Below are 22,154 nucleotides of genomic sequence, written 5' to 3' on the forward strand. Positions count from 1 at the left end.
GTACACTTCTGGGTGGCTACTGCTGCAAATGGTAAGAGATACAGCATGTATGGCAGCGACTCTTAGAGGCTCTGCTGTAAGTTGGCAGTGGGGATGTGCTGAGGGGGGAGGGGCAGGGGAAATTTTAGGGCTGGAAATAGAGAGCAGGGACAGTTGGATCTTGGCAGTGCCAGTATGTGCCAGGATCCTGTCCTCTTTTTTTGAACCCACCCTATCCCTTTCCTGTCCTCAGACTTACACCAGCTATATGCCACTAGGAAGTCTAAACAGAGGTAAGTAGAAGATGTTTTTACTTACCTCTGGCAGGCCTCCTGATTGCCCCCACCACCACCATTGGATGGAGAGCATACTCCATCGGTGGAGCTGCATCATCAGTAATGGTGGGGGATAGGGTTGGGCAGTCAGTCTTATTTATAGATAAGTGAATATCAATATATCATTTGTGCAGGGGGGGGGCACCCACCTCTGCCCACCTCCTCTGCCGTGCTCAGACTGAGCCTTAAGGTTAAAAACGCAACTTTTTTAAATCTTAGGATTCAGTCTTAACCCAGCAGAGGCTACGGATGGATGGATGTGGCCTCTGCTGGGCTCCGGAGTGTGGGGGCCTCGTTCACCCATATCCACAGTTTTACTGAACTATACAGGGTTCTGGTTCCATATACAGGGGCATACCTGTATATCTTTAAATCTGTTGAATATTATCGGTACGTCTTGTATCACTGTTTATAAAGTTGTCTTTATACAGTGTACAAATGTACTGTGGCATGATCTTGTGTAAGAAAGATAGCCCTGCTCTAACCAATTTTCCAGTGCCAATGCAGCCACAATGCAGCCCCAAGACAAACGTAGGCTGTGACTGCCCCCTCCCCAAGAATGCAGGGTGCACCTCGTTGGCATGGCTGCATCAATTGGACAGAGACTACTTCATTGGATTGTTGGGATAGTTAAGCTGTTACTTACAAAGGGTCCCGCTCTAGTACGCTAATACTTTGTGCCATAGGATTCTTTGCTCTTTTTGCAAATAGGGACTAACTATCCTATGCTCTTCAAAAGTACCTACGCATCTTATCAGTACCTCAGCACCTTGTTTAAGCTTTTATGGCATGTTTTTGCTAGGAGGAGCATTCAGTGGAACTCCTGTTCTCCTCCCCCTTGCCCTTCTCTAGTGCATCTAAGTTTGCTATGAATTATTTAGCCATCAGTTGCATCTGGGGTGAGGCTAGTGTTTGTTTTCCACACACAGGCCTCTTGGGAAATGTGTTATTGATACATATGTCCCTTGGGAATCTATGTTCTGTATCAGACCAGAGTAAATTTCAAACTCAAAGGAGAGAGAGTAGGGCTGGGGGGAAAAATACAGGATCCTCATTTCATCATGTAATACAGAAAAATGTAAAAGCCATTCTACCTGTCAGTTTAATTAACCCAATCAAACTTGAGTTAATCTTCTCCAGAGCAGAGTAAGAGTATGCTTTCTTTGTAATCCTAGAAAAAAAATGCTGACAACTGCCAGAATTGTATGGTGGGAGAGAGCAGGCTGAGCTTTTACACATCAGAATGCCATAAACACACAGGTGTAGTGCTCTATCTCATCTCTAAAACAGACTTTGAACCTGACTTAAAAGAGCTCTATCAGGCAGCTTTGGATTTTTCAAAAGCCACCCTTCCAGTTTGATGTTTGCTATCAGATGTGATCGCTAGGTGTACAAGAAACTTAGAAGGATCAGAGGACAAACCTACTCTCAGGGCAGTAGATACAATTGAAGTTTAGATTATTTTTCTCTGAACAATGGATTTTACAAGTCTTCCTCTTCTATCTTCTTTTCCTGGCCAAAAATATTTTTTCCTAATCTGTAAAGGTACAGTTTACATAAAACCAGAAATTCATTTTGTCATTTGCCAAGTACATTTGCAATTTTAATTATACCAGAGGGATTTGCTGCTGTCACACACTGCACAGCATGGTTTTGCAAGTATTATTAAAACATTTATGGGAATAATAGATTAGGACTAAATGCAATTAAGAGATACTTTAAAAATAATACTGAAAAATAATTTCCCATGGCTAAGGTTCATAGGATTCACTGCAAGCTTTCCTGGTGGCTATTTTTACTAGTTGTTGAAGATGAGTATATACTAATAATTTGAGAATGATAAGGATGGTGTAAAGTACCTGGGTTGCAGATAAGCAGTGGAGATAAAAGAATATTCTTCTTTGACCTTATTATATTCAGTAAAATAGTTTACCAGCAGATCCTTGTATTGTATTGGCAACCTTCAGTCTCGAAAGACTATGGTATCGCGCTCTGAAAGGTGGTTCTGGCACAGTGTCTAGTGTGGCTGAAAAGGCCAATCCGGGAGTGACAATCCCTTCCACACCGGGAGCAAGTGCAGTCTGTCCCTGGTCTGTCTCCCTGGCTATGGGCCTTCCTTCTTTGCCTCTTAGCCTCAGACTGTTGGCAAAGTGTCTCTTCAAACTGGGAAAGGCCATGCTGCACAGCCTGCCTCCAAGCGGGCCGCTCAGAGGCCAGGGTTTCCCACTTGTTGAGGTCCATCCCTAAGGCCTTCAGATCCCTCTTGCAGATGTCCTTGTATATCAGGCCAAATGCAGTATACATGGTGTTCTGCTTACATTATATGTGCTTGCCCATAGCTTTGTCCTGTGCCAGATAGAAACAGTATAACATTTACTACAGGTGTCAGGAAATAAAGTTACTATTTGTATTGATATAAGAAACAGCCAGACAATATCCAGGACCTAAGAACATGCCAACACAGGAACTGGGATCATCCCAGACACTTGGTGTACTGAGCAGTGTACTGGGGGAAGATATACTATAAGAATGACCGTAGTCCTTAACTTAAGTGAACTGGTAAGCATGGCAGGATGCCAGGTCAGTTGTTAATTAAAACCAAGAGCATGGACTTAAAACACACTTACAAACCTGTTTCATGCATGGACACACCCTTAGTAGTTGTGGTGTTAATACAAAATAGAAACTTACAGGAACTGAGGTGGATACCACTTAATGGTCCTGGTCATATCTCAGAAACATGTGACAAAAATTCTTGATGAGTTTGTGCTGATTTATCTGAAGCAGAAAGGTGCACACTGTAGAATGAAATGATAAATCATTTTAAATGGGGACAGTCATTCAGCAATAAGCTTTTTTGTTTGCTTTGTTATTGTTGCTTTTTGCTTTCTAGATTGAAGAGCCTGAAAAGTTGTCACCTTTTCTCGTAAAGAAGGTGCCACAGCCAACTAATCATTTGATAACTCCCTTCTGCACCTTTATCCTGAAACATAAATAAAATACAATAAACGTCCATTTAAAGCAAAATTATACAATAAACTATATATTTGATAAAGCTGGCAAACACAGAACACAAATTATAGGAATTATTATATTACATATTTTGCTACCTCTGTAGTTTCTTGGGATACAGGATACTAGGCTAGTATTATTTTTGTGTGTTTCTAGGTCCTGTGCCCAGTGACAATTCCATTTTAACTGCTGCATTACGAAAATAGGTTGGATATAGCTTTCAAACGTGAATAGGGAAATATAGTGTGCTAATGTTGTACTGAAATGGGTAGTTCTGTATAAAATTTAAGCAGAGTTCTTAAATAATTTTGCTCTTACACATTGCCTGGATTGACAGTGCACACAGATATAAACAATCAACCATGAAGAGCGAAAAAATGTCACTTCTTTCCAAATGAGCTGTCCGTGGTTTAGGGCATTCGGTCACTCAGACTTTCATCCATAATGTCATTCCCTGTACTCATTGGCGGAATTCTCCTGGCCACCTGAATGGAAAAGAATCTGACTGGAGTTGGGAAACAGCACCTGTGAAGCATAATAGGTAGCCATAGTAGTGTCTCCCTGTTAGTAAATAAAAGGAAGTGGGCTTCAACAGAATTTGTGTTTCATTAGATTCATTAACATCAAGGGCACACAAATCCTTGTAGGAACTGGGTCAGACTGCATCAATAAACAGGGTTCGGTTGAATTATTCTGTTCTCTAGATGAATCTCTAAATACTTGGCCCTTGTCCGGTGAACGTTCCCAGAGGTTCAAGTGGATTTTGTTTGACTGGCAACTGAGATGCCATGTAAGATCTGGAGCAGATAGATGCCAGCATTTCTCCCACACCAAGGAATGCAATGCTTTCCTCCAAACTATGCACATGTTGCTCCCTTGTCTTACATCACCCAAGTCAGGGCACGGGGGAATCTCTCTGACAAGATTTAGAGTGTAAGATAGACATGAAACAAGCTGTGCAGATAAACATCTTGTACATTGCATTTAGTGAAGTGTAAAACCAGCAAATGGAGCCCCAGCAGCTCACAGAGCATTACCGATGTAACAGGCTTTGTAACCGAAGCAGCGATAAACAGGGAATATCATTTTGCTCAGTGTTTTTGTCTGCCAACACGTAATTCCAAAACATAGGCCTGTCTTGCTTTTTCACGATTTTGTTGCCATGATTTATGTTGAAGAGTCTGTACACATGCTGAGAAACATTCAAATGCGATTTTACCTCTGTGCATGAGTCGCATCTGTGGTGTAGTTCCAAACCCACCAAAATAACATGGAATTTCCTCATTGGTAGCCAAGACTGAATTCAGTGCCTCTTGCTATTCTCCACAAGTTAGGTCTATATAGCAGTTGGGTGAAACTGTTCAGCACTAAAGGGCTACATGAGAAATCTATGAGTGAGGAGACTGCTAATTATTTCCACTTTTTGCTATATGTAATTATGCTTATGACAAATTTTTATGTCTGAAAACTGGGTAGGCATGTTGCACCTAATCCAAGCTATCTTAATTTTGTAATGGATAACCTTAAACTTAGAAGTCCTTGAATCAGCTCTTCAAATGCCTGATATTGGGTTTACAAACAATTATATTTGAAATACAAAACAGTTTTGGTTCCCTTTAAGCAGAGGGCCTGCGTTATCTGTGGGTTCAACACCCACGGATTCCATCATCTGTAGATGCCAAATGGCCCTCCTGGAGTCTCAGAACCCGACCAGAGCTCCGTTCGGGTCAGGAGGCTTTTCTGAAGCCCACAGAGGTCATGTGCAATTGCTGCGGCCTCTGTGGGCTACAGAATGGCCGTTCAGAGGTGGGAAAAGCTACTTCCTGGAAGTGTCATTTCTTGCTTTTATAAGGCATTCTAAGGCCCAGGGAAGTCAGTTGGGTTTGAAGGGTGTGGGGGGACGACGACTCAAAATCCCCAGATTTCAACATCTGTGGATTTCTTTTATTTGTGGGGGTTCCTGGAACAGAAGCCCTCCAGATAACAAGAGCCAAGTGTAGTTGCCTTCTTGCTCCCAAGTCATGTGGTATTCAAGAACATACCTATGCAAAAGCAAACATTGGTACTCTGGGACTGATTACTGATTCTGTGGAGCCAAAGCACCTTCCCTGTTGCTATTTTGGTGGCTCTAGTCTTCATCCTGCTTCAGGTTCTGTTGATTTCGGTTCACAAAAATCACAAAAGAGGGCAGAGCTGTGTTGCAAGAGGAAATGTCTTTGCCTAAAAACAAAGGATAAGATGGTGCTCTCTTATTACACAAAATCAGTGGCATGAAAGCCAGCTGTTTTCTAAAAACACAGAAATAAGCCAGAATTTGTGTTTCCTTCCAGTTCTGAAGAACCGAGGTACTGAAGAACCACACGCTGTGTAAAGAAATATTTTCTCTTGTCTGTTCTAACTCTCCCAACACTCAATTTTAGTGGATGTCCCCTGGTTCTGGTGTTATGTGAGAGTGTAAAGAGCATCTCCCTATTCACTCTGTCCATCCCCTGCATAATTTTGTATGTCTCAATCATGTCCCCCCTCAGGCGTCTCTTTTCTAGGCTGAAGAGGCCCAAATGCCGTAGCCTTTCCACGTAAGGAAGGTGCCCCAGCCCAGTAATCATCTTAGTCGCTCTCTTTTGCACCTTTTCCATTTCCACTATGTCTTTTTTCATCCTGTTGGCAACCTTCAGTCTCGAAAGACTATTGTATCGCGCTCTGAATGGTGGTTCTGGAACAGCATCTAGTGTGGCTGAAAAGGCCAATTCGGGAGTGAAACTCATTTCTTTTCATTGCATTTCAGCTCATTTCATACAGTAGGTCAAATAGCATTCATGGAGTTTGCTGAGCGCCTGAAGTGACATAATTAAGCAGGGAGTGATATCATCAAGTGGGTGATGGCCAGAAATAAGCACTTTGTTCCCTCACCTAGGAACTCATTGGCTGCAAAGGACAAAAGAGAAAATAAGCAAATCTTGATCATATTTTCAAGATATGGGAGAGCCTAATTATCACTCAGACCACCCTTTTAGCAGCACCATGCCTGCTAAAGTGTCATTTTGTAGCTCAGGGGCTACAAGGTGCCTCAGCAGATGCAGGCTGCTGAAAGATTGATCTGCAAGATAATTGGGCTCCCCCAGTGCATCAGCAGCATTTCCCTTTCTTGCTCTTCTTTGTCTGCCTCTTCCTCCATACCATTCACCATCTCCTGAGGTCTCCTTCCATCTCCCTCTCCTAGCACCTCAGTAGAAGTGGCACTGCAGAAGGGACAGCTTGTGGGAGAGCCCAGTTATCACACAGGCCACCTTTTCAGCAGTGACACCTCAGTACTGCTAGAAGGGTGGCTCTCATGATAATTGGGCTTTCCCAGCACCGCCTTCTCAGCAGTGCTGCTTCTGCCAACTCATCACTTTGCAGCTCAGCAGTTGAGACCAGCTGATGTTGGTCATGGAAGAGCCAAACTATCATGCAAGCCTGATAAAGAGCTTCCTCAGGCCGTATCCAGCCTGTGGGCATTATGTCTGACACCCTGTATTATGTTTGACACCCTGTATTACTGCCATGAAATGTAAAAGTCTGGCAACCAAGCTAAAGAATTTACTGTGCATCTCAAGTAAATTATTACATGTAAGTGGTACATACCTAGTTTATACACACCTAGTTTTATTGCTGACATGCAGAGATTTAAAAAGGAGTAGTCTGCCAGGATAGAGAAATGATATAGCAGAGATAACTGCCAGGACTTCTTTTTGTTGCTTGAAAACCTTGATGAGAATGCAACTTTGTAAAGCTTGTAGCCTGGGGTAAGGTGGTATAGAAATCTTCTAATTTACATAAATACATATTCGCTTCCTACATTTGGAAGTACTTGGCTATATCTTTCAACTCTTTGGCCATCTTGATTTCAGTATTGATAATTGTCATATAAACTTGTGTATGTGCTGAAATAATAATGAAAATTTCCATATACATTGCAAGAAATAAATGTACTGAATTATACTGATTTTGTGAAAACTATTATGGGTAGAAGTCATCAAATTCTTGAGAGCTTGGGAAAGAAATGAATAGAGTCTTCCTTCTGCAATAACTCAGCTCAAAACAAAACAGAAAAGCCATTCACCAAAATCAGGCCTACAGTTGCTCTTCTGCTCTCCACTATAATGTGTAGCTTAGATGTTAAAACTAGTGCTTTTCTGTCACCAGCAGTTTTGAGGGATATGTATTTGTGCTCCAGAGCTAGTTGAAAAAGAAAATCCTTTACTATTAAGGCTGCAATTCTAAACACACTTATCTGGAACTAAATCCTGTTGAGACGTACTTCAGTAAGTAGACATGCCTGGTATCACACTGTAATTCTGGTGTGTTTTTGGAGTCCAAGCATATTTATTCTAACCACATTAGTTTGGCCACTTACACCAAACCGCCCCTTTCCAGTCCATCCTCCCCTCCCCCCTCTGCCCTCTCCCTGTCCCTCCTCCTGTGCTGACCTTCATCGGTGGGCCCTGGCACATAGGGCAGAGCAGCAGCCTTCCTGCTGGCACTCCAGCAGTGTGTGCCCCTGTGCGCTGTCAGAGCAGCTTCTGCAACTGCCATAAGGCTGTTAACACTGCCGCAGCAGTCATTCTGCCGGTGGTAGGGCCCAAAGGTTGGCTGTCAATGAAGTGTTGGATTGGGGCAAAAAACAGCCAATGAAGGAGCATGGGTAAACTCATCAATCATACAAGAGTATGCAAATATAAGGATTACTTTGTCTAGAACTTTTCTCATTATCTGACATGTATGTTTACATTTGGTTTCCTGTCGGAGGTAAAATTTTTCACAGGAAATTGTTTGCATACATGTGTATGTGCACATGCCTGCACACACAATTGCACTTATGACATGTTAAAAACAGGAATTCAAAAATGAGGTATGTGTGTCTGCACAGCTTGACTTGCAAGGGTGAAAAGATATTTTGTTTTTGTTAATGAGTCTACAGTCTGGCTTTTTTTTTTTTTTTTTTTTAAAGAGAGATTTAAAAAAATGAAGGGACCAAGCAAGGGACTTACAAAATAGGGTGTGTCATTCCTATTGCGGTCACTAGCATAATAAATTAATATCATCAGTATTGCCGTTTTCCATGGCACAGTTTCTCTCATTTAGTTAAGCACACTGACCTTTGGATTTTAATTTAATGTGATGAAAAATTTTCTTACTTTTCCAATAAATACCCCACCCATTTTAATAAGTCCCTCAAATAGACACCTTTCCTGAGAGCCTATTAATACTTGCTCTAGCTCAGGGGTGTCAAACTCATTTCATACAGCGAACCGAATAGCGTTCATGATGCCTGCTGAGGGCCAGAGGTGATGTCATTAGGCAGGAAGTGATGTCATTAAACAAGTCATAACAAAAATTGAGCACTTTTTCTCACTTAGGAACTCAATAGCTGCAAATGGCAGAAGAGAAAATATGCAAATCTTGATCATATTTCAAGATATGGCAGAGCCAAATTTTCAAGTGGGCTGCCCTTTCAGCAGTAACTCCTTGACATTGCTCAGCAACTGAGAGCATGAGGGCCAGATTAAAAGCTTCCACGGGCCGTGTCCAGCCCCCAGGCCTTATGTTTCACACCCCTACTCTAGCTGTTCAGAAGCCTCAGCATTGTGAAGTGTCAAGGTACTTAGGCCATTTCTGCCCAACGTTGCATATACACAATAGAGACCAAACCTGTGGGTTAAAGTGAAATTGCCAGGAATACTGAAATCACAAGTGCCCAAGTCTAATTTACTCGTAGAAAACCGCAAACGTGAGAACAAACTAAATTAGGATTGACATAGCTGAGTCAGCAAAGTGTGACTCTTACAGCAAAATCCTAGGTATATTTATTTAGAAGTAAACCTCACTAAATGTAATGGAACTTACTGCTAGGTAAGTGTGTACAGGACTGTAGCCTTGCAGTATCTCCTTTCTCCAGACTTGAGAACATTCTGACAGCACAGTTGGGAAAGTCATTCCTGAGATTTATCCGCTTTTCTGTCAAGCATGCAAACTGTTATTTTTCCTCTAGTATGTTGGCAATACAGTGGGTTTTCCTTAGTTGTGGGCTCGGCATTTGTGAATTTGAGCATCTCTGGATGCCGAGTTCTCTGGAGTTCCTCAGACTTCCAGTCATGTTCAGGAGGTGTTCTGAGGTCAGAGAGGCTGCATGTGACATCCAAGCCTCCTCCTCAGAAGGAGGACCTCAGACAGGACCAAAAGTGACTTCTGATCATGTTTGGGAGGCTAGGAGGCTGTGCTGATCTCTGGAGGACTGGGTGCAGCCTCCAGGCAAGTTATTGTCCCCTGTACCATTCAACTCCCTAGCCACCTCCCTCCAGCTCTGTGGTTTTCAAACTCTCAGGGAGTTTGAAGACCGCAGTAAGTTCTTGCAGGGGAGGGAAGGAGGCAGCGAGGGCAGGGGGAAGGCAGTGAAGTGATCCCCAGGATTGCGTCGCTAAGGGGGGCTGCATGGACTGGGACATACTCACCAGTCCCTGCAGCAGCCTGTTGGGGGTATGGGGAGCCCTGCATGACCGTCTGCAGGGCTCCCCAGCCTTCCCAAAGTGAAAGCAGAGTGATCGCGCTCCACTTCCGGTTTTGCAGAAGTGGAGCTCGATCGCTTTACTTTCACTTTTGGAATGTTGAGGAGCCTCGAGCAGGGCTCCCTGCACCCCTGACAGGCTGCTGCAGGGCGGGTGAGTACGTCCCAGTCGCTGCAGCCTCCCTTAGCAACTCAATCCTGGGGTTCGCATCGCTGCCTTCTTCCTGCCCATGCCCCTTAAGGGGGCAGAGACCAGGGCTGTCTGGCTGGGGCATCGCCCCAGTTTGAATATCTCTGCTCCAACCCCTTGTGCTCACTTAACTGCATCAGCAAGTGTCCTTCCATCTTTGCGTAGATCTGGCAGCTCACTGCTTATGGCTGCATCCAAGCCTCACGCACTGGCCTAGTCATGTTTACGATAGCCATAAAGTTATTTACACCAGTGGAATGTGCATTCCGCCAGCATAAATGGTGGATAAGATTGGGCCTCAGGATCAAAATTTCTTTCATTTGACAATCGGATATTTTCTAATAATACTAATGCAAGAATAATCCAGTAGAGGGTAATTTTTAATGTGTTGCATTTTGTATATAAAATTCTTAGTGTGTGCTGAAGAGGATTTGTACTATTTACTGCGGTAAAGAAATTTAGGGATTACTAAGGCATTCTGTCTGTATTTGGGTCAGAAATATAGCCCAGGGGTATTTGTATGATAGAAGCATTAGACTGCATTAGTGACTTAGCTATCAAAATAGCACAATACGTTGTCATGTGATGGCTGAGACTTCAAACATTTGATTGTGGATTAGCCCTAAAAATGCACAAGCTGACCTCCTGACAAAAAAGATGACTTGGACTGTTTTCCCCACCCCCTCCTTTTGCAGACGTCTCAATCTAACATATGTATGGGTATCTGTTCATTTTACAGAGAAAGAAAACGCCGAAATTCCCAAACATGTTCTCCAGTTATGACTGTTGCTTACAAAAAATTTATTCATTATTGTGAGAACAAGGATTCGTGGTAGTTTGGCTATTGTCTGTTAATATACGTGGACTTCATTAGTATTTATAAAGTGGTTCTTGTAGTCTGGCATTTTAACCAAGCGTGGAAATAGCTAGTGAGTTTACAAGTAACAAATTTTTTTCTCACCTCTTCTTCAAGTAAATGTGTGATTATACATTTATACAAGTAATATTGAGATTATTCCAAATATAATAATTGCATGTGTATTTTCACATAGTATGTGTGTGTTAATGGTGTACCAGGGGATAATAGGTAAAAACTAGTCCTCTCTTTGTGTTTTGCCATACCAAGGCTTTAGAGTCTTTGATTCTCCTTTCCCTGTGATGATTTCTTAGGTCTGAAAATTATTAATTCCAGAATACACCTCTGCAATTTTCTTTCCTGGGATGATGAAAGGATTTAAGAATTATGGTAATAATATGACGAATCCTTTTGGAGAATAATTAATGGAGCTAATTTGAAACTGGCCTCTCTGCTCTCCCATTCTCCGGTTTACTGGTGCGCACACAGAGTAATATTTGTGAAGTGTGGCACAGGTATCTGGCTTGTTTCTCATGATCTTATGATCTTACATACTTGTATATTTTGCCATGGCTTTGTTTTGGGCTTGCATGCCTGCTTCTGTTTAATTTGTCCTTAGCTCTGTGCAGTGGATTAGCATTACATCAGGGTGGATTAAGATTGAATTGACATTGAAGCTCTGTTACCCTCCCCCACCCCCTGCTAAAGGTTTTTGCTTCTAGAGAGGAAGGTATAATTTTAAAATAAATTTTATGTTATGCATAGAAAATGTATCTAAAAGATAGGATCTGGAAGTATGTAATCAGAGGAGGAATTTGTAGTGAGATATTTGAATGGCCTGGAGTGGTAGGTAGTGTCAGGCTAAAATGGTGTCACATGGAACAAAAGCTTTAGGGGTTTTATTTAGCCCTTAATCCTCACACACAGTTTGACTAGTTGTCCATGTGAGCAAGTCATCCCAGGCAGGAAGGGATAAACCATCTGGATTAAGTGCAGCAACTCTTTTCCTTGTCAGAATTGTGCAGAAAATTTCCATTCTACAGTTTTTGGAGCCAGGCTGAGTAACTGTTGCCTCTTTCTGTGTTTTGTCTACTAAAGTTTCGAAGAATTAATAATTTAGGCAACACTTTGAAATTGTAAACCACCTGATCGGCTGTTTCCTGAAGACACAAAAGGATTCAAATACAGCACGTTTTGTTTTTGTTCTTTGGGGGTGGCTTTTTTTTTAATGTATGCATCAGAAGATTTAACCAGAGAACCTGCCTGTTGTTATTTAAGCTGAATATCGCGGTGCTTCAATGCCAATTCCAAGCAAACATATTGGCCGCTCTCAGAGCTGGGATGCTGCAGGATGGTATGATGGCAACTGGGAGAATGAAAATGCATTTGAATACCAGAGACCTCCAGGGAGGAGGAATTCTCTAACCTACGGTGGCGAGGGAATTTGGTATGAGCAGCCAACTCATAGACCACATGATATCATCTTGCAGGGAGGCGCTGAACTGAAGCAAGAGCCATATCCGTACCAGGAGCCAGTGTTTAACCAAGGTCCTTTAAGGAAAGGCTCTGTTCCTGAATTTGGTTACTACGACAGGCAGGCAGCAATGTCTGCACGAAGTTCCTTGCCACCTCAGGATTACTACAGTGACCCTTCTTTAGCTGCTAGATCACCTAAAGATCCGCGCTACTATCGAGACCACATGATGAACAGACCAGTACAGAATTATGGCATGCCTAGCAGCAGATTGGCTTGGGATCAGATGCAAGTACGATCACCTGCCCCACATGAAGCAAGCCGTATGTATAGAGATCCTGTGACAAAAATGGTTCCTGATGCACAGAGGATTCGAAACAGAGACCCTTCTCCAGCAAGGTATGGTGTCGAACCTCCCACACCTAGGTATGGAATAGAACCTCCAGCATTTCCAAGCCGACCAATTTATAACGATGCAATGGACAGATCTATAGATTCTGCAGCTGGTAGACAAGTCGCCCCAACTTGTTTGGTGGTTGATCCAAATTCAACTACTACACCTGACGGAAATGTAGGTCTTCCACCCGCTCCTGTAAATCGTGGTTATGGCCCAGTCAGGGAAAATGTCAGTTCCAAAGTTCCTTACGATGGCTATGAAACAGCAGCAACTCCTTCCCATACTCAGATGCCTGCACCTTTTCCAGGACAGGACATTAAAAGAAACGTGGATCCAGAGTTCTTAGCAGTTCTGCGTTCTGAAGGAGTATCTGAAAGCACGCTGAATGCCTTGCTTCAACAAGGATTTGATACTCCCAGCCTGCTAGCAATGATGGAGGACAATGACATAAAATCAGTTGCTCCAAATCTAGGGCAAGCAAGAGTGCTTTCCCGTGTTGCCCATACTTACAAAGCCGAAATACAGTTGCAGAGGCAGGATAGGAAGAGCACCATCGTCCGTCCTAGGCACAGATCCAACAGCTTCAGTCATAGAAGTGAGTTGCTCCAGAACGAATATGGAATGCATCCTGCCACCACTCCTATGGCAGATGGTACAGTCATGCATCAGCCACCTCCTGCTACTATGCAGCCAGTATCCCCAAGAGTAGCAGAAATAACTCGCCGTCCATCTAGCGCCCCAACACAACATCTTTTGGAAACAGCAACTTACCCTGCATCTGGGTTACCGCATCAAGGTGCTCCTTTCCTTCCCAGTTCTGGATACAGTGCTTCTGGACCATGCAATATGCACACTCGTCCAGCAACTGGCTATTCCCCTCTGGCTGGAATATCAGTGAATGCGATGCAGACAAACCCTCATCCAAGTCCCAAAATAGCATACTCAACTACATACACGGTACCCATGGAACTGATGAAGAGGGAAAGAAATCCTCCTTTGTCCCCAATGCATAGCCCTCAACTCCTTCGAAAGCAAGGAGCCCAAATGGAGCCCAACTTGGTGCCGGCAGGACCCAGCTTTCCAATGCAGCATTCTCCTTATCAGAAGCCCACGAGACGTACAGGGCCACCAGTCATTGTCTCCACCATGGCATCACCTGAACCAAGTAATTATTTAAAAGTGTATTACTTTCTAGAACTCTTTAGAACTTTAATAGTCAACTATAACCCTTTTTAATAGTCAGTGTTCTCATAGCTTTGTATGTAAATAATTAGTTATACTTACCAACACATAAGCTGAGGAGATCCACCCTACCATAAAAAAGTTAACACCAGTGCTGGGATTTACTGTGTGATTTAAATGAGACTTTTAAAAAAAATTAGTTCACATCAGATAAAAGTGGCAGGTATGCCTAATCATAATTCCACAATGACTCTTGCAGATTCTGTTATTTTCAAGGAACATAAGATTAGATACCATACACTTTGGAGGCAATTAGGCTGAAAGGTTTCATTTTAGACTGACTTTTCCCTGTTGCTATCAGCACAAATGTGTTTTTCAGAGGAAACTGTTAATGTTTCCTTTATGAATGCACCCAGTAACTAATGATGTGATTCTGTAACTGCCTAACGTGGGCAGTAATTCTCATTACTTTGTATGTTGGGGGAGGGGGGTAAGTGGGAGTGTCCTCTGTTATTGTTTGTTTTTTTTTAATAGGCTACCTCTAATAAAAGGTGTGCCTTTTGATTTCCTGTTGGAAATTCTTGTGAATATAGAAATAGTTAAGAAAATAGCTCTGCATTTACTGCTAAAGCCAATCATTAACCCACTAGAGTGATAAAGTTGTGGACTTGTTTCTTGTGTGTCTTTTTTGTGTCTGAAATTCCTTTTCTGCTTGCTGCTCTGAGTCTGAATAACCAGGATAAGTTTCTAAAATTGATGGAAACTCAGCATATATGTACCTAAGGAATCCATTTTGTAGCGCAGAATACTTTAGAATAAACCCCAGTGGAGACAGTTCCAGTCACTGAAATTGAAGGAACTGCAAGTCAGTAAACATACAAGTTGATTTCTTCCATTAAAACACGATGTAGCAAAAGTGACTAATTAGCTTGTGACTAAGACTGCAGTATCAGGTCCACTATATTGGGAGTGAATCCTATCAAATTCCATGGGGCTTGCTCAAAGTAAATATTCATAGGATTGAGCTGCATGTCTAATGCAAAAGCATAACCTCCCCCCCCCATCTTAACAAAGGGCACACTGAAGCACACTTAAGTCCCATTGACTTCAGTTGGAGAATTAAGCATATGCTTAACTCCCTTCCATTGAAATCAGTGTGATTTAAAAGTACTTTGAATGATTTGCAAAATAAATTGTTTTATGTCTATACCATTTATAGACATAAAACTATGCTTTTATCAGTGATGTGGTGTTGGTTTGAAAGGGGAACTGAAAGTTTTCAAAATTCAAACATCCTTACCTTTCAAATTTTGAACATAGATTTCTCTTCAGTTAGATTTTATGGTGTTTAATATTTGTCTGAAATAAATCCATCTGTACACATACACTTGGAATAGCTGAGAACCCTGCATATGCAAATATATCAGGAAACACAGTAAAAAAATTTGGAATAAATTGTTTTGAAAAAGGCAAAGGGGGAAGAACATGGGGTGCAAGGTATAAAATGCTATGTCATTAAAACGTAAATACTTGTTTTGCTGAATTATGGTCCTGCTGATGGTTTTCATTTTGCTAATACTCAAGTAGAATGATCTATCTGTGAAAAACCGTCCGGGTTTGGGGATAATTTTTTTAAACATTTAGTTGCAACTGCTGCATTTGGTCAGCCACTGCTTCTCTGTTTTGTCAGTTAATGCTACCTTAGAAACAACAGGAATAGAAGTAAAACAAGAAAACAGCAATAGTGATCAAGTGCCAGTCATTCATCAGCTAGTAACTTCTGTGGAGCAGGCATTGTGGACGCAGGCAATTTTCATTAGAGTTGGTGTATTGTTAGGCTGAAGACGAACATCCATTCTAAACATGGTGAAAGTGGTTTGAAAACACATCTTCTGCCCTGAAACAAATGTCTGCAAATGAAACAGTATGTATTTGAACCACTTCCACAACACTTTAGAATATCTGTCTTCACCCTGAATTCTTCTTATTTAAACTTCGGAATGCACAGTTTTGGAAGAAAAAAAAATGCAGTGTGGTTTTTATAAGACAATACCAACAATCTTGTTGAAATGCGGAGCTGCTCGCTACCAGAGTCAAACATTCTTTCTCTACAACCAACTCATTTGCATGAGGATGACATTTGTTGCTCCAGTAATTTCATCTGATAATGGCCAGCTTGCAAAGCGGATCTGAAAACATATTCCTTAATTATGTGTTGCTAAGCAACGAGAGGGTTTGGTCATAATCACAGAAAGATTATCTTCCTATTGAAGTCACTGAAAAGGTTTAGCAGAAGTAGGACCTTCAGCAAATTTTGTCTCCAGTCCTATTTTGTTCTGGTTTTTTTTTTTCCCTCCAAACAATGAAGGAAGGTGTTTTTTCCTCTTCTTAAAATGTAAATTGAAAGTAGGAGTCAAGGTAAGATCCATTGTAAATAAAATATGGGTGAAATGACAGTTATAAGATACCTTAATTATACTGAAAACGTGTATATAGCCTGATGCAAAAGCATTCTCAAACAGTGTTTAGAAAAAGTGCAGTTTCACACACGTACATACATATATTCAGAAGGTCATACTTTAGATGCAAAATAGGCCAAACGTAGAACATTTATATTTAATGTCCTATTTTCTGACAGAGGTAAGATAAAGAAGTCCGTCTCTGTAAATGCCAAGGTTACTTGAATGACAGCGTAAATGTTAGCTTAATCAATGTTGATACTTGCCCCTTATATTTGTGTGTGTTTTTTTACCTGCACTGTTAGAATTTAAAAAACAATTACAGTGTATGTGTTTATAAAATGTATTTTGTTCTCAATATGTAATTAGTTTATCTTTAAGGTATACTGTTTTATTCTCCCCCCCTCCAATTAATTCATAAAATTGGTGAGTTCATGGGGATTACTTTTAAGCAATTAAAAAATTGCTTTTTTAAGGTTTGGTGAAGTATTTATTAAGGCTCAATGGCTTTTACTTCAGCAGAAAATTATTTTTCATCATTATTTTTAATCTATACCAGACTGATTTAATATACAAGACATCTATATTACCTATCTGTAAGATAAACATAAGCAAAAAAAAATCCCAAGTATACTATCTACATTTTGACTATATAGCTAGCCAACAGATTGAGAGGACAAACATAGAAAGGTAAGGAATCATAAATGGAAACAATTTCATTTGCGTGCCCGTAGGCTTTGTAATAAATACAGAGCCTGCCTTGTTGAACTGCCTCGTCTTTCTTTTCAAAGAATGAAAACCAATTCAAAATGTTGAAATATGATTTGTCATATCTGTCTTTGATTCACTTGACCATTGATTTTCAAGTAGAGTTTGCCCAAAAGTCAAAACATTTACAATAAGAACCCTCACTGTTAATTTGTTTTAATTGATTGACCTTGAGAAATTTTTTGTTTTGATTGCTGCTCTGGGTTTTTTGGTTGGGGTTGTTTGATGAATTTTATTGTACATTACTTTTGTGCATTAGTTCAGGTGCTACTACTAAGAATGTAACTAATAAGTTATAGAATTAATTAAAACAAATAAATATTCCTAACCAGCCCTACCATCCATTGACCATTAGATTTCTATTTCATAGAACACATCTTAACTGGCCAATTGATTCATTAAGTGTTCAGTTTCAGTTCTCTGCCTATTATAGTGAGTGCCTATTATATATTCCTGAGTGAATCTCAGGAATTGTGGGAAGGATGACAGCTGACAGTCCAATCCTGCCTTTCCCTACCCATGCAAAAACCAGATGTGACTATTGTACAGGGAAGGGGGCGCATATCAGGAGACTTTTGAGAAGAAAGGGGATTTAAATTCTCTTACACTTCTGTAAGCCTCTCACTCTGCAATGGGTCTCCTCAGACTTGCGCCAGCAATTTCACTGGCATAAATCTGAGGAGAGAGGGGGGGTGGAGAGGCTGCCCAGAGGTGATAGGATAAAGGAGCATGCCATCGTCACTGTGCCACCGCCATCATATCCACCCTTCCACAGCATCCCTGTTCCCCATTCAGTGGAGAGTTGAACAGAGAAGGGAACTTGCCAGGTCCCAGTGTTCCATGTTAGAAATGCCCTTGCTCCCTGAATCTGGGACACAGGGAGACACATTTGTGACAGGGATACAGAAACTCTAGAAAATTATTATTTCCAAATCATCTTTGTTAGGGAAGCTTCCTTTTTAGAAGACTTTTGGTCCTAAAGAAGGTCCAGGAGATTCCCGTTTTCCTCAATTGCTGCTTCTGGAAGGTAGGTTTTGAGCATAGTGAAAGTTGAAGTGAACATACAGGCAACCCAATCCTACCTAACTCCCCAAGTGGTGATGCAGAGGCACCAGTGTGATGCCCTTGAGGGAGTTTCAGCCTCCAATGGCCTTCTCAGGGTAAGTGGACATTTGTTTCCCTTGCCCTTGGGTCCTTGGCCCAACCAGTCTACTTGGACCTGCACTAGTGATATTGCTGGTGTGGATCTGTGAAGGAGGATCAGGCCAGGGAAGGTATTGGCATGTGCTGCTACAGCTGAAACTGCCCCCTTTGGAGGCCTGATCTGCCTCTGTCTCCACCCCACTCTGCCTGCCCTGTTCTGTCCATCCTCCACACACTCTTACCTGTGGCAGCAGGCATCCGCTACCACGTGGCGCCAGCCACTTGCTGCCATGGCAGCGTAGCCTAGCAGGTCACATTTTACGGCTGCTGAAAAGTATGTTGTGCCGCCAGAACACTCATTCTGGCAGCACAACACAATAGTAGGATTGGGCCAACAGGCAAATTGGGAAATTATACTGAATATTATCATTGGTCCATCTGGTTCAGCACTGTCTAAGGTAACTGGCAGCTCCTGTGCAGAGTTTCAGACCGGTCTATCCCAGGGCCACCTGGAGATGCCAGGTACCACACTCAAGGTCCTATGCGTTCAGTACATATGCTCTAGCTGAATTTTAAAGAGATTTTGTTAGTATTGTAAAAAGCTTCTCATTTCCAACTTGGGAACATTGTTTCTGAAGACACACAGCCACGCAGTCCCCAGTTCCAAAACTCTGAAACATCGTTAATCAAACATCACTAATCAAAATTGACTGACTATTGATTCCTTTGCCAAGTAGTTCTCTGTGAAAGTATTAAAAAATTAACCTTAACTAACTCAGCATTGGCAACTGTTTTAAATGTCTTTGGCTTCTGACAGCCCACTCCTGAGCTGCCCATTGTGCCAGCACTGCTGGGGCACCAAAACGGCTGCTGCAGCATCCCATGCATAACAGGGCAGCTGCCAGCGGCTCCTTGGGGGAAGGGGACTTTTGTCCCTTTCCCCCAGGTAAGATACGTAGCCCCGCGATGAGGTTACTCGATTCTGCGGCAACCCCATGGCTGCCGTAGAATCAAGGGCCTCCATATCAGGCCTGCAGCCTGACACGAAGGCCCTAGATGCAGAGGAACGGAGCTTCTCCAGTCCCTCCTGCCCCCTCTCTCCCCCCAGCACACCTCCTCCCCGCCCTCTCCCCCACCTCCCCCCAACCATCTCTCCACCACCCAGCGGTTCAGAGAGCTGCAGAGCAGCAGCAGCCTACCAGCGCTAGCCCAGTGCCAGCCAGCACTGAGCTGGGACTGATGCTGGACTGGCGCTGAGGGCTGCCCACGTGCCTTATGGCACATTTACGACACAAAGCGCTGGCAGAGGACCGGCGATAAGAGCTCAGGATTGGGCTCCAAACCTATAACTGATATTCGTATAGTTTCAAAAGTTGGCTAGAAAAACACTTTGAAAGCATTAAAGATTGTAATGAATTTAGGCTTTAAAATAATTTCTTTAAACCATGAGACTCATGATGAAGTTACAGTAGTTGGCAATCTCATCTATGGGTAGTAAATTTTTAGCTGAGTTAATAATCATGCAAACGGACTTTGAATGAGATCTGATGGAGGCTGTAGCTGAATTAGTATCATGATTACTTGGGCTCAGAACATCATAGAGAAGTAACAGTCCAGTTCTAACTTTAAAAAACCCTGCTAATGTAGCAGCTCCAGTGGAGCATGCGCTGCATCCCGTGGGATGGCAGTCCCAGAGGTCTCCTCGAGGTGAGGGAATCTCAAGATAAGGAAGCAGACAGGAGGTGGAATAGAGGAGGGAGTGGAGCCCTGCAGCACAGGTGTGCACCATTTTGTTGGCATCCTTCAGTCTCGGAAGACTATGGTATTGCGCTCTGAATGGTGGTTCTGGAACAGAGTGTCCTCTCCAGTGTGCGAAGCCTGGGTAAAGTAGGTATGGAGGATAGGCTGTTACCCATGCAGCAAATCCCCCCTCTCCACGTGGCTGAAATGGTCCAATGGAAAGGCAGAGGCCAATACGGTTGGTCCCAGTGGCGTCGCAGGAGTTGCCAGAACGTGACTGTGTTCAGCCATGAACTGCCTCAGGGACTCCGGCTCCTGATTTTGCCTCGAGGTTGACTCCTGAAGCCTTTTCCATAACTGAATGTAGCCACAAGGCAGTGGAGGTTTGGGGTCAGAGTTTTCCTTCTCTCAGATGAGCTGCCTTCCCAGGCTGACGAGTCCCATCAACCCGGTGGCTGTTTAGTCACCTCTTACGACAAGTACAGCCAAACTGAGGGCCTATTCTTATCCCCAGCCCCCAGGGGAAACCATTTTACTGGCTCAGAATTAAGAAGTGTAAGGGAGAGGACCAGGGAGAGGATTCTGGCTCATTCCTGTACCACCAAAATCCACGCCTCCCTCCCCCAGTTCACCTCCCTTCTGCCCACTCCCTGCCGAAATATTCTCTCATTCCTCCCTGCCCTGTTCCTCCCCCCATACTCCCCCCCCCAGCTTACCCATGGTCCTACATGGCTGTGACAGCAGGCCTCCAACACTTGGAATGGCCATTTACAACAGCGGAACTGCTTTTTTCCCACTATCATAAAGCCCAGTTCGAATTGGGCTGTACATTTCATATATTGATACTCATTCTTGCCATGTTCTTCACCTTGCACCCTAACTCTTGAAGGTTTGTTTCTTCTTCCCAAAGTTTTTCTTTTGCTGAAATTGTATTTGATAGCAATCACTTCCCTTCTTCCTTTTGTTCATTAACTTTACTTTCATCTTGCCTAGATTCAGTTTCAATTGGTTTAACTTCATTCAACAAAAAACTTGTTTAAAAGACAGCTAGTTCTGGAACCTTAAGGTAAAGACATACATTTTCAGTTTGACAAAAGCAGTTTATATGCTTAGTACTCTATCCTGAAAACAGATGTCTTGGAATGAAGCAATGTGTGTTAGAGCCACTTCCATCATACTTTAGGATGTCTACCTGTCTTCACCCTCAGTTAAGGAACTATAGAGCTAGATGTACTAGCTTAGGGCCCAATCCTATCCAACTTTCCAGCACCAGTGCAGTCACAGTGCAGCCCCAAGGTAAGGGAGCAAATGTTCCCATACCTTGAGGAGGCCTCTATGACTGCCTCTCCACCACCAGATGTAGTGCACACCCCATTGACATGGCTGTACCGGCACTGAAAAATTGGATAGCATTGGGCCCTTACTCATTAAAATCCAACTGCATAGATCTAGAAAACTTCTCAGTGTTTTCATATAAACATTAAGCAGCATTGTTAATAAAACTGAGTCTTCTGGAATACCATATGTTAATAAACAAGGAACTGGATGACCCACAAGGGTGTACCGATTGGCAGTAATGGAAGCACTTAAGAGTCAGACCCAATACTCCTGCTAGCTGTTTAAGCTAGGCTAACCATGTTATATGATCCACCATATCAAAAGCTGCTGAGAGGCCCAAAATTATCAAAAGGAAAGATTTATCTCTGTTAGTTTCCAGACACAGCTAATCCACCAGGACCACTAAAGCTGACTTCGTCCCTTAATCAGATTAGAAGCCTCACTGGAATGGGCTGAGGAAAGATGCCCCATCCAGATGTATCTGCAGTTGCTCAATCATAATATGTTAGATCTATGAAGAGAAGATTTGAAACCTCACTAAAACAGGCTAAATTAAAGATGGTTTCTTCAGGATCTGGCAGGTGAACACCTCCCTTTAAAATGAAGGAATCGTCCTCTTCTGAATTAGTGTTTACTGCTAGGAGTCTTATCTTCACTTTATCGAGTTTAACCAACCAAGGTGACCAATGATCAAAACTTTAGTTGGCCTCAGAGCCAGCCCAAGATTTCCTGACACT

The 22,154-nt window shown here is 42.5% G+C and overlaps 1 protein-coding gene across 5 annotated transcripts in view; it reads left to right on the forward strand.

Annotated features, from left to right (window-relative positions):
* Positions 1 to 22,154, forward strand: part of CTBP2 (C-terminal binding protein 2) — a 248,667-nt gene that overhangs the window by 154,818 nt on the left and 71,695 nt on the right. Inside the window, exons 1-2 of one of the 5 annotated variants that reach the window (XM_066618905.1) lie at positions 12,215 to 13,439; positions 13,482 to 13,952. The exons of 3 other annotated variants lie outside the window; for them this stretch is intronic. In XM_066618905.1, coding sequence (XP_066475002.1) covers positions 12,215 to 13,439; positions 13,482 to 13,952 — 1,696 coding nt within the window. Of the gene's footprint in view, positions 1 to 12,214; positions 13,953 to 22,154 lie in introns of those variants that run through there. One more of the 5 variants, XM_066618904.1, reaches the window with a different exon arrangement.

Source organism: Tiliqua scincoides, chromosome 3 (genome assembly GCF_035046505.1).
Source record: "Tiliqua scincoides isolate rTilSci1 chromosome 3, rTilSci1.hap2, whole genome shotgun sequence".
Lineage (NCBI taxonomy): Eukaryota > Metazoa > Chordata > Lepidosauria > Squamata > Scincidae > Tiliqua > Tiliqua scincoides.